This window comes from Pagrus pagrus, assembly GCF_965226575.1.
Source record: "Pagrus pagrus genome assembly, chromosome: 10".
Classification (NCBI taxonomy): domain Eukaryota; kingdom Metazoa; phylum Chordata; class Actinopteri; order Spariformes; family Sparidae; genus Pagrus; species Pagrus pagrus.
Genome location: NC_140194.1, coordinates 1485691 through 1501750, shown reverse-complemented (window position 1 = coordinate 1501750; position 16060 = coordinate 1485691). Strand labels below are relative to the sequence as shown.

Here is a 16060-nt window from a genome sequence, read left to right as displayed (position 1 = left end):
TGTTTCTGATTTCTGACCGCGCTCAGTTTTTGTCTTGATTTTAAAATGACTGATCAGAGTGTTTTCTGGTTCGTTACAGCTGGTGAAGGTTTGATAACGACTGAATCGACCCGACTGCAGAATAAACGTTTCTGCAAAACCACAATCAGTTAGAACTTTTACTTTACGTTGCAACTTTATCATTTTTTAGGTTTTGGCACGCGTGTTGCGCGGTTAGCGTGATGGAAAACATCATGTTTTGAAATACTTCACCCCTGAAACTGTCCCGACGTCTCCTTAAAAAAATATCTGGCTGTTTGACACTTGTCCCCACCCCCTCCACCTCTCAGTCCGGTGATAAACATGTACTACGAATGTGATATGACCGTTCTGTGTCAGTGTGGTACGTAGCCTACGACACAAACACATGAATGAACGCTGGATGAATCTGAGGTTTGCAGAACATTAACTGGGCCGGCTGCAGGAAGATTGTGACAGCAGAATCTAATTTGGACAAAGGGAGTCCGGGCCGGTGCCGACGCTCGGGCAGATAAAACGGATGGATTTTTACATCAGAATCTTGTCTGGAGCAGCTTTGATAACGCTTTAGAAATAAATTGGTTTGAAGTTGAGATCTGCTGCATGAGATGTCCTTCAGGAGGTAAAAGTACATGAGCTCATTTTTTTTCTCTTCCTCTTCTCTGTTGGTAGCACGAAGAGAAAATGCAGTTTTCTCTTGCCCACAGGGAGGTCAGAGGTCTGAGACGAGGGGTCAGGACTGCAAACGTAGAGCTGGTGGGTGTTCAGCATGTTGCTCAAACACACTTTTTAAAGGAGGTCGAGGGGTTGAAGGACAGCAGCTAATAAACATTAGAGAGTATCAGATGATCGTTACAGCGTCTGTCTGCAGGGAGGAGAGTTAGTAACAAGAAATCTATACAGAGAAAGGTCAGATACATCTGAGTGTTAATTACAGACTGAAGCATGTTCTGTCTGAAGACGCAGACCGTTATTTATCTGATTTACAAGCTAATGTTTGGATTCGTTCACAGCTAATTTCAATCAATAAATATGTCGGATCTTGTTCATTTGTTCCACTTGTCTTCAGTACTGGGTGCACTGGAAGCATCGGCTAGATTCATGCATGTATCAAAGATGTCTTTTTCTTCATCTTCCTGTTTGACTGCAAAAAAACCCCAAACACGTAATGTAGGAAACATCTGGATCGTACAGATGTGTTGGGGCTCGCTGAGCTTTCAGATCTCAAAGCATTAAAAACTTTACAGAATGAAAATCCCCGGTGAGGATCCACAGACCTCACCTCAGACTGTTTCACTGTCACACGTTAAAATGATCACTCACAGTGATGCAGTATTCACGGAGGCAAACAGGACATTGTGTCTTTACAAAAACTTAAAGGACTCGTTCAACCAGCAATGAAAATCCAGTCATCGTCTCCTCCCTCCATGCTGATGGAAAGTCGGGTGAAGTTTTGTAGTCCACGAAACATTTCTGGAGCTTCACAGTGAAACAGAAACAGCTGAAGTAGCTGGAGACTTGTTTTAAAACGTAAAAACAACTAAAACAAGAATGTAAAATGGCTCCATACAGCTCGTCCAGTGTAATTCAATCCCAAACTGATCTGAAAATACGTTATTTACATCCTTGACACACGGTCGAGCTCGTGCTTTTTTTACCAACTGATACCTTTGACGTTGATACCTGCTCCTGAACAAACAAGTCTCCAGCTGCTTCAATGCTGCAACGTTTGTTTCACTGTGAAGCTCCAGAAATGTTTTGTGGACGACGAGACTTCACCCGACTTTCCATCAGCACGGAGGGAGGAGAGGATGACTGAGTTTACAGTGTTGGTTGAACTGTTCCTTTAAAGAGTTAATGACATCATTTCCTGGGATCTTTAACATTTCGTCCCATCAGGTAAAAAACTGTCTTCACTTGGGATCCATCAGTTACAATAAAAGCATGAAAATTAGTGGAGGAAGCTGAAGTTGGTTTTCATCCCGCTGCAGAGAGGCAGCAGGCCGCGTGTATCAGTGAGTGCTGAATAAAACATGTTGGAATGGGACCACTTTATGAGACGTCTGCCACATTAGGACGGCAGCGCTCCGGCCCTCGGCCTCACTCTCTCTCTGTGCCGTATAAGAAACACATAAATATTTTACATTTGTGCTGCTTTAATCCCGTCTCAGAATGTCAATACTCAGCACTTAAAAAAGTGCTCAGGCCGGCAGTCCCGGCGGAGAAACAGCGCTGCTCTCCGGTCTGTGTGCAGGTGGTTTAATGCATTACTAAATACTTTTATCAACAGCAGGAGACTCTCTCTGTGTGCTGCACTGGCAGAGTGTGATGTGAGCGAGGGAAGGCTAACACCACGGCCAGATTACTACACACCTACAACCTCTGACCTCTGAGGCCGGGACTTTACAGGGATACACAGCTGTGTGAGGTGCTGACGTAGCTCAGGAAGTCAGCAGACAGACAGCTCGGTCTGGATCCTGTTAGCTTGGCGTTTCTTAAAGATAACTTTTGGACAGTTTGGTCTCCAACTAGATGCTCTGGTTACATGTTGAGTGCAAGTCCAAACCAAGAGAAGCTCCTCTCTCCCATAAAAAACACTGCTCCTTAAACGCCTCGTCAGTAGTCCGCCTTTAATTCCCTGACTTATGTCACCAGGTAACCTTCACATAATCTACGCCTCGTGGCTATTTTGGCATGTAAGAATTGATACACCACAGCTGCTCTGTTGTGGTTTGCAGTGCTGGCTCAGGCGTGTGTGAGCTGACCAATCAGAGGAGACTGGATATTCTGGAGGCGGGGCCGTAAAGAGACAGGAGCTAAAACAGAGCGTACTCTAACCCTAACCCAATATACAGCGCTGCTGCACTGGACAGCATGAGAAAACTGATTAGAGCATTAAAGCACGTCAACCTGTTCTAATAGAAACCCAAAATAAATGAGCAAAATATGTCTCCTTGAACAGTTTCACATGAAAGGATTCAAGGAAATAAAAATAATCCTTAGTGGAAAAATCTGCAGTCAAATATCGTAAAAAGTTGAGTTTTCAGCTCCAGAAACAAATAACTTCACGTCTGGGTGCAAGAAAGTGAAAACTACCGGAGATATGATTTTTTGAAAATGAAATAATCTTTATTTGGGTATAAAAAGGATTGATTGTTTTTCATTTGACGCCTGTAAACATTCTGCAACAACTATTCAAATGAATACATGTTTTAAATGATCCTCAGGGTCTCTCCGACTCTCAGGAAAACATTCAACGCAATCCAGTGAAAAAGCCGACGTTGGCGAGGCTGAGAATATACAAACAATCACTAACATGATGACATTTCTCTCTGAGGGTCAAACTTAAAAAGTGTTTGGAGCACAGCTAGTCTCATGAATTTAGAGCTACTGCTATTAACTTTGACATTTTGTTTGCTTTTAGAGGCGCCTGTGGACAAAAGTGGTGTTTCCACCATCAGAGTAACAAAATATAATGTAGAAAATTATCTGAAGAAAAATCTCATCCTGCTTCTTGTTAACTGGCTAACTTAGAAACCTAAACAGAAATACTGTCTACTACTTTCTCACTGATGGTCTCGTTTGCTTATGTGTGTCATACAGAGGCATCAGTATTTAATTGATTCATAACCAGTTAAAAACTCTTCGTAGTAGCTTTAATAGAAGCTTTTTGAGAACATCCACGACGTGACCGGGGGAAGATCTGAACCGTCGGTGAGCAACCGGTCATACATGTCGTTTTGAGAGTCTGTGCTGCGAGGACGTGTTTGGATGACAGAAGTTGAATGAACACGAGTGAAACTACTGATGTCTTTCGGCACACGTTGTTCCTCCTGCTGTTCTGCATTTGAATCGCTGCCACCAATTAAGCTACATTTGTTTTCTGCAGTCGACCAGGAGACGCCGTCATCCTTTCCTTTAGATAAGAATCTGTATCTCATTTACATGAAATTGGCTTTTAAGTAAACCGTCACCACATGTTGCCATTCTTTCCCCACAGAAAACCCATAACGGTTACTCTATATTTAGCATCATGAAAGTCAGCCACCACTCTGATCTCCATTATATTTAAGTGTTTGTGTGTGTGTGTGTGTGTGTGTGTGTGTGTGTGTGCGTGCATGAAGGGGGAAATGAGGGAAGTCACTGCAGGCTCATATTGTTAAGTAATAAGAGGGAAATGAGTGCGCGAGCGTCGCGGAAGTAAACAGGAGAAATTAAATTAGTGCACGGCAGCATCTCCTGAGAGCACACTCTCCAATCAAAAGAGAAAACATCCAGTATTAAACGCTCCATTTAACATGCAAACCACGCGCTTCATTAGCATATAAGTTGTTTTTGTTGTTACCTAAATACTGTACATAAATGTGTTGTTTCCATCTCTGCGGAGGAGCATTTACATAACACTGTAACGACAGATACAGTACAGCAGCTTCCTCCTCTCTGGGCGATGGAGACGGATGCCTGCAGGGGTTTTAATGAGTTGCATAAGAGCAAAACAAAGACGGCCGAGGAGTGAGTGCCGATGGAAGCGAGCCAGGTCAGGACGACAACACGTGAACTAAAACACACACACACACACACACACACACACACACACACACACACACACACACACTATAATATACAGTGTCGCCTCATTATATATTGACTGAATGAAGAGTTCTGGGAGTTAAAGGCAGATTGATTTGTTCTAACGTTGTTGTCGCGGAGCAGCTTGGATGTAACTTTGTGTGATATTTCACACAGATGGCTGGAGAGAGAGAGGGAGGGAGATGGTGGAAGTATTCAGATTGTTAACATAAGAAGAAAACTGCAGTCCCCTGTTGGAGAATGCTCCGTCACAAGTCGTGCATTCAAAATGACATATAATTAACAATAAACGAGGATTTATGCAGAATGGGTAATTACAGTTTCCTGCAAACGAGTCCTTTAAGCTAAGTGACAAAACAACTCGTGAGTCTTTTCTGATCTGACATGTTGCAGTCAGAGCTCTTCACGTCTCACGTCTCCACAGCACCGTTTCAGTGCTGGAGAAAGATCTCGCTGCACCACCTTTCATTCGGACAAACACGCTGGTGTCTGGTAAGAGTTGCTGGCTTGTTTAGGTTCATGACCGAGCCGGTGTTCAGGTAAACGGCCCCTTTCAGAGTGTAGGGTGTCAGCTCGGAGGTCGTTGCTGCTGTTTTACCGTCAGTGATACTGAAAATAGTAACACACAGACATCAGAGGGGTAGTAGGCTCATACCATCAGCCTACATCCAGTCAGACTGAGGTTAAAGGTCATTTAAAAATGTAAACATTACACTGTTTACAAAAAGAGTAGTATAAAGCCTTTTGTGGCTCCAGAAGAAGCTGCATGTAATCTGATAAATTGCCTCCAGTGATGTCACTCCGTGGCCGAAGCATTGTGGGTAATGTAGGTTTTGCAAAGCATTGCACTCCTGTAACACTGTTGGATCCATTATGGACAGACAGAGAAAGATCGAGAGAGAGAGAGAGAGAGCATTCAAAGTACTCAACTGCATCAAGGTGAATATGTTATTGCAATAATTGCATTCAAATTTTACATAAGAAGATGGTGTGGTGGTATTTTATTTTCTTTCTTATTGTCATTTCATAAAAAGGCCCAAACCCTGATATATCTTCTTCCTTTGTGCCACTGAACACATGAACATGGCTGCTGTAGTTTATTTGGAGTCAATCACAGATACGCCGGCTGGTGAAAATACAAAAGTACCAAATATAATCCACAGCTGAAAATTACCCCTCGACGAATACACTATTTCCTACAACTTGAGTCACGTTGGATAAAAATCAAAGAGGCCAGCTGTTTTAGTAAAGTACTGAAGACATTGTTGACTCTACACTTCCCGCTCTACATGCAAATCAAAACGTCCATCACTGAAACAGATGCCATGTTTTTTTTTACACAAAGAAAGAAAGAACTTAATTTACAAGAAGAAATTGTCAGAGACAGCGTTTCTCAAACTTTAGAAAGTTTCTCCTAACTCAACAAATCACTAAATTGGTAGATTTCTTAAGGGAGTCTGGGGACTTTCTCCACAAAATGTTGTCTTCTTTCATAAATTGTGTAAACAGTGTGTTCAAACAGCCGCTAAACGTTGGCCGGTAAGACTTTAGACACAGAATACCAGCTGCACAGGGTCAAGAAGGCAAAAAAAGATAACATGTAAATATACACGGTCTTACTTCTAAAATATTCTAAATAAAGTATCACTGGCAGGAAAATGTTGAGACAAAACTGTCATGGAGAACAATGTCGTTAAGTAAAAGTGCTTTAGTTGCTGCTCAGCTTTGAGAGAGGGAGCCAGAGGGGGAATAAAGTGAGACGAACTCGATCTGTTTTTGCAAACCTGCACACACAGACCGCCCTAAATAACCACCAAATGTATGCATGAAGTGTCATAGCTCGTCCTCATCAGCAGCCGGCTGCTCCAGACTTTACCGACAGCTTCATCTACTGTCGCACACTCAGCTGTGGCTTCTGCACTCAAGGTCACAAATTAATCAAAACATCAATATGTGCAGTCGACATAGGCAAAGCCCGCCGTAGACCTGTCACCTGTACCAACAACATTGATTCAGTGCCTTATGAATTATGCAAAAAGCTGCCGAGCAGTCGCAGCACAAGACCCGCGGCGAGCTCATTCGACAGATATTTTTGGTGAATCTACAACTCCTTGAGGTTGTGTGCATCAGCTGCGGCAAACTGCCTGCTTGTTATTTTGTGTGGGTGATTTGATAAGTGTGTGCAGGTGCATCGTTCACAACAGAAGAGAGGTTCGGGGGTGGTGAAGCTCTGTTAATTACGACGTGGTGGAAAAAAATGGGACTTATGATGTTGTGCCTCTTGAATTAATGTACTTTTGAGCGTCATCTCAGAGCTCCAACTTTTCTAGGACACTTTTATTTTACAGCTTTGACTGAAAAAAAAAGAAAACGCCGGCCCGTGTGCCAGAGTCCTCTTGCCCTTCAGCCATACAATGAGATTCACAAGTACCCTTTTTGGTTTCAGACCTGTCAAATAATAAACGTAGGGTCAAGTTAATCATAACTTACAATTTCGACGGTGCGGGGAAAGCAATAAAATCAAATGAGGCTGAAAAGACTTAATAAGTCTCAATATTCCTAAATGTCAATATGGGTTCATAGCTCAACAGCACCGTGTTTTATTGGCCTTTTTTCTCTCCTTTCTCCCCAGATGGAAACTGACACCGGTGACAGCGACGGAGGATAATAATGATGGAAGGCAGAGTGATTCGTCCCCAGCCGGAGCCAGAGCATTCCTCAACCGCCCCTCTGCTGCGACGCGCCGCTCCCTGAAGGATACATCGACCTTGACATATCGCAGCGTGCATGACAACCTGGCACGGACTGAACTGAAAGGTTGCCTCTCTTTGCCAAAAGCTGGAAGACAACAGGGCCAAAGCTTCAGGGACCAGGCGTCAGCAGAAATCCACTCTGTCTTCCTGCAGTAACAAATGAGCTTTTATTTGTGAAGTTAACAGTGCTAACAGCTGACTCCATAAGGGCCAATTACTGGCTGAAGGGAATACGGGGCCAAGATGAAGGAGACAGCAGTTGTGGCTTGTTTCCTGGCTGAGCTGTCTCTGGCTGCTTTTGTCCTGGCCTCTGAGGGGGCCGCTCACTGCCCTGCATTGTGTCGATGTGAGATACGACCCTGGTTCTCACCGAGCTCTACTTACACCGAGGCAGCCACAGTGGACTGTAATGACTTGGGTCTCTCAGCTCTACCGGAGAGACTCCCCTCAGAAACACAGGTACTGCTGCTGCAGACAAACAACATCGTTAATGTGGAGAAAACTTTGGATTACTTGGCCAACATCACTGAAATTGACTTGTCTCAGAATAACATTTCCTCTGTGAGCGATGTTTGTCTGGGGTCTCTCCCCCAGCTGCTGTCACTCCACATGGAGGAGAACTGGATTCAGGAGCTATCTGACAGCTGCCTCGCGTCCCTGCCCAATCTCCAGGAGTTCTACGTCAACCACAACCTGATTTTCTCCATTAGCCCCGCAGCCTTCCAGGGCCTGAGCAGGCTGATGAGGCTCCATCTCAATTCAAACCGATTGACAAGCATCAACAGCCAGTGGTTCCAGCATCTCCCCAACCTGGAGATATTGATGCTGGGAGAAAACCCAATCCTCGAGCTGTCAGACATGAACTTCAAACCGCTGGCCAACCTCCGAAGCCTCGTGCTCGCCAAGATTAATTTGACGGAAATTCCAGATAATGCTCTCGTAGGCCTTGAGAATCTGGAGAGCATCTCATTTTTTGACAACTTGCTCAATCGAGTGCCCCGAGCTGCGCTGATGAGAGTCCAGAACCTGAAGTTTCTGGATTTGAATAAAAACCCCATTGAGAGGATCCAGAGAGGTGACTTCATGGACATGATGCATCTCAAGGAGCTCGGTATCAACAGCATGCCTGAGCTCGTATCCATCGACAGTTTTTCCCTGAACAACCTGCCAGAGTTGACAAAAATCGAGGCCACCAACAATCCCAGGCTGTCCTACATTCACCCCAGGGCCTTCCACAAGCTCCCCCGGCTGGAGACTCTGATGCTGAACAGCAACGCTCTGAGCGCGCTGCACAGCAGCACTGTGGACTCCCTGCCCAACCTGCGAGAGGTCAGTCTGCACAGCAACCCCATCCGCTGTGACTGCGTCATCCGCTGGATCAACATGAACAGGACCGCCATTCGCTTCATGGAGCCCGACTCCTTGTTCTGTGTGGAGCCTCCCGAGTACCAAGGCCAGCATGTCCGGCAGGTGCATTTCAGGGAGATGACAGAGATCTGCCTTCCTCTGATCTCACCTGGGAGCCTCCCCGATCGGGCTGAAGTCGTTAAAGGGAGCTCTGTGTCACTGCATTGCCGGGCGTTTGGAGAACCAGAGCCAGAGATCTACTGGGTGACACCATCGGGCGACAGGGTCCTGCCTGGGAGTGTGTCTGATAAGTATTACATGCACCCTGAGGGAACCTTTGACATCTACGACGCCTCAGAGCAGGAAGCTGGCTCGTACACCTGCATCGCCCACAATCTTGTCGGGGCAGACCTGAGGTCTGTGACTGTTGCGGTGGATGGATACATTGCCCAGCCTTCAAAGCAACCTTTACATGTATATATCACATCTGTCCAGACTCATTCTGTGATGGTTTCCTGGGAGAGCACAGGTGGTTTGGTATCACAACTAAATTGGTCAATTTTATCCGACGGCAGTCGCCTCTTGATGCCATTCAGAGCCAGGCTTCCTGCTGATGTCAAAGAGTATCGCATCAAACAGCTGAAGCCTTCCACTCGCTACCAGGTCTGTGTTGAGGTCACTGCAGCACAGCCCGGATACAGCAGGGACTGTGTCAACGTGACCACAAAGGAGGCAGCGGTCCCGAGGGAGAAATCTGAGAACTGGGACAGTCTGGTGATGGCTTCTTGTGCAGTGTTTTTTATTGTGGTTGCTGTGGCGTGCTCTGTCGTCTATACGTCTCTGTATAGCCAAGTGTTTTACAGGAAACTGATAGCAGACCCGGCTGAAGCCATGCTGATTCCTAGCTCTCACTCCTCCTCCTCTTATTCTTTCCTGGAGTTCGGTGTGTCTGGGGTCAAGGTGAGGGCGACTGTAATAGACTTACAGGACGACTCCATGTAAGAAACGTCCTTGTCTGTAAAAGCACTTTGGGATTAAGTGGAGATGAAGAGTGATGGACACTGGACAAGGTAATTTTCGTGCCCTCTTTTCAGAACTTTTGACGGGACATTTTGCACTGGAACTCACGCTTAGGTGGCATCGGAGGAAAGTTCATACACATTTATGTAACCGGCTAAAAGCAGAGACTATTTTGTATTTCAAACTTGTGTCATTATAACAAGCTTAATCAGGCAGATATCTTGACTATAATCTACATGGCTACTGGTCATTCATGCAGTGCAACCAGAGTAAAGCACAGCACAGGAACTACTCTGTCTTAAATACCTTGTTGAGACGGCTTTGATGTCTGCAAATAGCATTTTTCCTTGCTGTGTTACATTAAATGGTGCCAAGCGAAGATAGTTTATAATGGCAGAAAAAAACCTTGTTAGTCTAGTGGTCAATAAAACCGACTATAATGTAAACAATTTTATGAACAAATACATTTTTCATTAAAACTGTGTGGTGTCTTATAACTACAATTATTTTCCGTCCAATTTTGGACACTTCCTGCAACGAAACACACGTCCACTGCCACGAAAACACGAAGAAGAAATGTATGACATTAATTTGTACGGATGAGGTTCATAAATCTTGTTGTGTCGCTGTCTGAATCACACAGCGGCAGAGGTGTGAGATCTGCCGTGGACAAACACAATTACAGCAGCTGCCCTTCAAGACAGACGCTCTAACACTGTTAGGGAAATGCAATGCAATCTCAAACAGCACAACGAGCCTGTGAGATGGGCTTTTTGTGTGTGTGTGTGTGTGTGTGTGTGTGTGTGTGTGTACAAGGATGTGTGCATGTACCTTAATGGGTATGTGTGTGCGTAAAGTCCGAGGACATTGGCAAACCCATTGACTTTGAATTGCATTATATTCTCTTTCATTAAAAATCCAATATGGATTCCCAACACAAACCTCAGCCAGGTGATGAATCGGCGTCACGCGCAAACTGATGGGAGGCATTTATCAGCGAGACTCAGTCATAGATCAACCGAGTTTCAGCACCTCGGACAGGGCTTTTAGAGCGTGGCCATTTGTCACCGCCACAGGAGCTAAAATATGACCCATTAGAGGCAGGTAGTGAATAGGTCAGCAAGAACGCGGCGCCCAAGCCATCCCCTTCCCCGTGTGACCCTGGAGAGACACCGCCGCCGTCGCAGGAACAGCTCAGCAACTATTGGGCTCGTTTGTTAAGCGCCTCGCATCGAGCTGCGAGAGCAGAGGGAGACAAATGGACCACAAAACCAGGACAAAGTAGTTTCAGTCTCAAACAGGACAGAGGACGACAGCGGCTGACGCCTCACAGGGCTGATGTTACTGATGTGCTGCGCTCTCCTCTAAAAGATAACCAGGCGTGGGCTCTGCTCCTTCAGTACTGTACGGCGGAGAGTATTCTGGGTGTTTAGGAGAGCAGCTGCATGGGAAAGGAAGGATTATATAAAGAAGATGACAGCTCGCTTTAGAGGCTTTTCATTTTCCTGCGCTTCCTCACCTGTGCTGCTGGGTTCAACTCTGGTTCATCCCTGCTGAGAGGAGCGAGTGATATGTCAATGTGTAATCCTCGCGGCAAAAACAAAATAAAAATCGGAGCATCTGATTCGTTTCTAAACTGTCAAAAAATGAAAATAAATGCCAATACATAACCCCCCCCCCCAAAAAAAACACCCGCTCCTCCAAGTGAGTAATTGCTCGCTGCTGAGGGCGCACACGCGATGTGTTGTGGCAGATCCAGAGGGAATGTCTCCAACAGGAATGGATTTCCACGCAGCATCCACACCAACTGGAAGGTTAAATTAAATCCACCCAGTGAAATTGAAACCAGGAGTCAAATCTGCCCCGTCAGGACTCTAACAGTACACTACTCTAACTAACAGCACAAACCCTCACACGATTATAAAGTTCACTATAACATAAAAATCAACATCATGACAATTTAACCGCTCTTAAAGACCTACCAGCAACTGGACTGAACATGCAAAGTGTCTCCTGAGGATAGAGGAAAGGTCACAGGGACATTTAGGTGGAAGGTGGTGATGTTAGAGGAGGTTAAAGAACATTTTAAGATGAATCATCTGGGGACCATGAATATCAGAAAACAGGTTTTGGTGGAAAACAGCTATAAGTTTTTTAAGATCTCTGCAAAAACTGTTACATGTCTCAAAGCCTGAGTGTGGTGCAACGCTCATGTTGCTTTAAAATGGAGGTTCATCTTCTGGGGAGCATCAATCTGCTCAATATTTTAATAATGTAATTTAGTTGCTGATTATCCCGACATTAAAGGGTAATCTGATGGGAATGTCATCGTTCATTAACCAAAGTGAAATTTAGTTACAACTCGTCCTCTGGAGATCATGAATGTATAAATCCGTCCAACAGCTGGAAAGTGGAGATATTTCAGTCTGGACTGAGCAGCGCTGCCGTATCCGGGTCTAAATGATACATTCATGGGACCAAAACACCAACATCCCCACAGACACACCTCGAGAGCGGCTATTAAATAATAGCTACTCTGCTCCGTGGTTCAGCTGAGACCACAGAACCACATGGCGGTCCAGGACCGTCTTTCCCAGTGTGCTCCCCATCCCTCGTAGCTGTAGCTACCAACGATACGCAGCCATCTCATGTTTGTGTAGGAAGCCGCTAATATCCCCAGCACACACCTCCATTCATCAGCGAGCTACCGGCGGTAAATGAGATGCTGCTCAACAGAACAGATGATGTTAATAAAGACTGCGGGTGTCACATTGTGGGAGTTTGTTGTTGAATCCCTGCGTCCTTCAGCAACAGCCAATCAGAGGTGGGCGTAGCTCCGCTGCAGTCATGATTAACTCACTGATGATTTTCCTCGCAGAAACACGCCTGCTCGTTAATAACGAGCACGACAAGTGTACAGATTCGATCTGCTCTGAACCTGAAGGATGATATCTGAGGCCAGACTGGGAGAATTAACGAGCCATTTCTGATTATCACCGTCATCAGTCACTTCTCTTAACAGCCGGAAAATAACTCATTTATTCGAGGACAGTAACTTATGTTTCACACTGCAATTAAAAGGTTCTCCTCTTCTTCCTCCACATCTGAGTAAGTATTGGAAGTACTGTACTTGTACCTCACTCCATATGTCTCAGTGCTGCACTCACTGATTAGTGAAGGTACCGTTGAGAGAACAGAGTCATCCGTATTTTTTTCTTTTTGCTTTTAGCAACTGTTACCTACAGTATACAGCATTTTTGGGGCACCTGACTCTTCTGTATCTATTTTGTTTTTCCTCACCTATTCTAGCAGTCAGCATTAAAGCTCCCTACAGCATTTGATTCAGGACAACTTTAAGTTTCAGTCTGGCTCATTTAAAGTCCCAAATTTACATTTGTTTTATCTGAGAATGGCTAAAAGTACCAGTATTTTTAAAAAACGCCAATCAAATTTATCTATTTTGTTTTACTGTGAGCTTTGAAAGAACCTCAGGAAGTTTTGTTTTGTTGTTGTTGTTGTTATTTTTAATTAAAAAGATGCACTTGGTTGTTTTAGACTTCTCTTTGAATTTTTGTCTCCATCTGACCTTCACTAAGCAAGTTACATTATTATATTATCCTCTGTGTTCAGGTGTAATCCTATAGTTCATTCACTGACCACTTATATGTCCAGAAAAGTTCAGAGAGTAAATATAAAGGTTATAAAAAACATACGATCCGTTGAACATGAACAACAAATGCAGCTCTACAACCATCGCCCGTTGGACCAGAAGAAGAAACCACGAGGTTCCTTAACGAACCAATCGTTAGAACATGACGGTGTCATCACGCTCACTACGGAGCCCCTGAATGCCCAAACAAGACATGTGACACTGAAATCTGCTTTACATGAGTCTTCAAAGCATGAAGATAAGATCAGAGGTTGAAAAGGTTTTAAACATTTTATAACAAAAGCCGTCTTTAGCCGCTGCCGGCTGTCTCCGTCGTTGAGAGCTAAAAGGTACAAATGGTCTGAATTCATCTCCAGTATTTTTCCTCCTTCGGTCCTTCCTGTTCCTTTAAATCCTTTCCTCTCTTCCTACCTCCCTGCTGTCCTCCTTGTTTCATCCTCCAAACCTTATTCCTAGTGAGGGTTTGTCAAACAGTGGAGTTTAGCTCTGTTCTCTATCTTCCGACTTTTTAAAATAAATAGTTTTGACATGCTCGTCAGAATCACAGTTTAATGATTGATTGATTGATTGATTGATTGATAGTTGTCCACTATTATATCAATCACCAACTATTTTGATCCTCCATTAATCAGTTCTGAGTAATTTCTTAAAAAAAGAGTCAACATTTCTTCCTCCTCTGACAGCCAACTGAATGTCTTTGGGTCGTGGACAAAACAAGACATTTGAGGACGCCGTCTTGGGCTTTTGGGAACACTGACCAAACAACTAATCTATTAATCAAGTGAATAATCAACAGACAATCAACAGTGAAAATGAGTCAGAATGAAAGAGAAAATATTTAGTTGCAGCCCTGATTTTGTTCTGATATACTTTGAACTGAATGATATCCATGTCCAGCTTCATCCGGTCACTTCTAAACTCTTCATATAACTCCACACATAATCAGTCATCACTGAACTGTAGCGTCTTGCAGGGCAGCGGTTGGCTGGTTGGTTGGCTGGTTGGTTGAGTGAATATGTGCAGTCACAGCATCCTAATTCAAAGCGACAATTTCCATGGAGAGTGAAGAAACTATCCGCCAAGATTTACTGCGGGGAAGGATTCACACATGCTGGAATATTTTCTACAATCAGTCGTTGGCTTTAAGGTTGTGCATTAATGAGCTGACTCAATGGGCTCTTTGTAGCAGCGGGCTTCAGGCCCTGAGGTACTGGATCAGCTTTACTCCTCCTCCACCAGCAACGTGAGAGGAGTTAGAGCAGCCGCTCGATGGTGGAAATTCAAAACTCCTCTGCTGCACAATCGTTCCTGTTAAAGATGCTGCGATGTGTTTGAGGAATGAAACAGACGAGGCAGCGACAAACTGCTTTGTGATTTGAGTCGATGTTATGAGAGAGGAAGATCAGAGACTCATCAAAGACTGAAGAACATCTACACTTTTAAATACAATAAAAAGACAAAAAAACAAGCCCAGCCGCCGAGCTTAATGAGCTCTGACTGCACGTTTAGTCCCAGAATCATATCTGTAGTCGTTTTATGTGATTACATTACCAGTGTTTACCCGCCACTCGTCCTCCATTTCATTTTCAGCTAATAATCCATGAAAACAGCCTAACGATCCTGGCTGAAGTGTACTAATACCTCTCATTACAACGCTTCCGCTTTTAAAATGTCCCATTTTTCTGCTTCATGTTAGCGGCTAAAATGAACCCGAAACGATTTCTCTTATGAATTATTACCCCATTACAAACATTCGGTATTTAGGCCGGGCCTGCAGCTTGTTGCTCGGGGTAAGTAAAACTAGAAACAGCCTCACATTTATCTAACTTTCCTCATGCAGAACCTCCCGGGCTTTAAGTAATTATTCTCGCGCTCACCGGCCCATTAGGCTAAAACAACACCGCTGACTTTGGGTGATCTTGGAGCACGAAGCTTTTTGAGCTTTTATTACTGTCTCATGATGGAGAGTCGCAGATGGCGAGTGTGCACTTAACCTCTGCTGATAAACTGAAGCAGATAGCAGTCACTTACAAGACAAGGTTATTTCCAGTAGAGAAGCAGAAAACCATTCAGGCTGATTAATGACTTCCTCCGACTTATTTTTTTGTTCTCCTTGGCTCCGCGGTGGCCGTTACTTTTTTAAATCTTTTCCGGGAAACACTGACTCAGGACATTCTGTTTCACAGTCGCGCAGATACACACAGTCACAGAGGAAGCTGCCAGATACAGCCAGTCCTCCACCGGTGGTCACTGAACAGCTGTAACACACTCCTGCAGGATCAGCGCTTTGCTCGGGGGCACTCTGCCGGCTTAGAGTTTCCTCGATTGTTTAACTGACCTTGATTTTTGAGCTTCTTCTGCAGGATTATGACAACGTGTCGTACTAGTGAAGTGAGAGATCCAGTTGAATGCACTGGAAGAAGTGTCTGGCATTACAGTAACTTCAGGCCCACTGCTATTTCCAAGGTAACAATCTCAACAGATAATGCTGTATTTGCATCTTCAGTGAAAGTCAGAGGATGAGTCCTTAATGTAGCCTGACAGGCAAAGCGCAGGGCTAAAACATTCACAAAACACTCGCTGCTCATCAAAAAAGCTTATAAGGCTTATTAAGTTATTATTTCAATAATAACCAAGATGTTATTTACGGCCTTTTTAAAGC

At 44.4% G+C, this 16060-nt stretch overlaps 2 protein-coding genes across 5 annotated transcripts in view; one reads left to right on the top strand and one right to left on the bottom strand.

Annotated features, from left to right (window-relative positions):
- Nucleotides 1-13261, top strand: part of lrrn3a (leucine rich repeat neuronal 3a) — a 20894-nt gene extending 7633 nt beyond the window's left edge. The window contains exons 1-2 of one of the 2 annotated variants that reach the window (XM_084364729.1): nt 690-774; nt 7241-13261. In XM_084364729.1, the coding sequence (XP_084220855.1) occupies nt 7605-9710 (2106 nt within the window). In that variant the 5' untranslated portion in view covers nt 690-774; nt 7241-7604 and the 3' untranslated portion in view covers nt 9711-13261. Of the gene's footprint in view, nt 1-689; nt 775-7240 lie in introns of those variants that run through there. The other variant, XM_084364728.1, reaches the window with a different exon arrangement.
- Nucleotides 1-16060, bottom strand: part of immp2l (inner mitochondrial membrane peptidase subunit 2) — a 124777-nt gene that overhangs the window by 27394 nt on the left and 81323 nt on the right. The window lies entirely within an intron of this gene.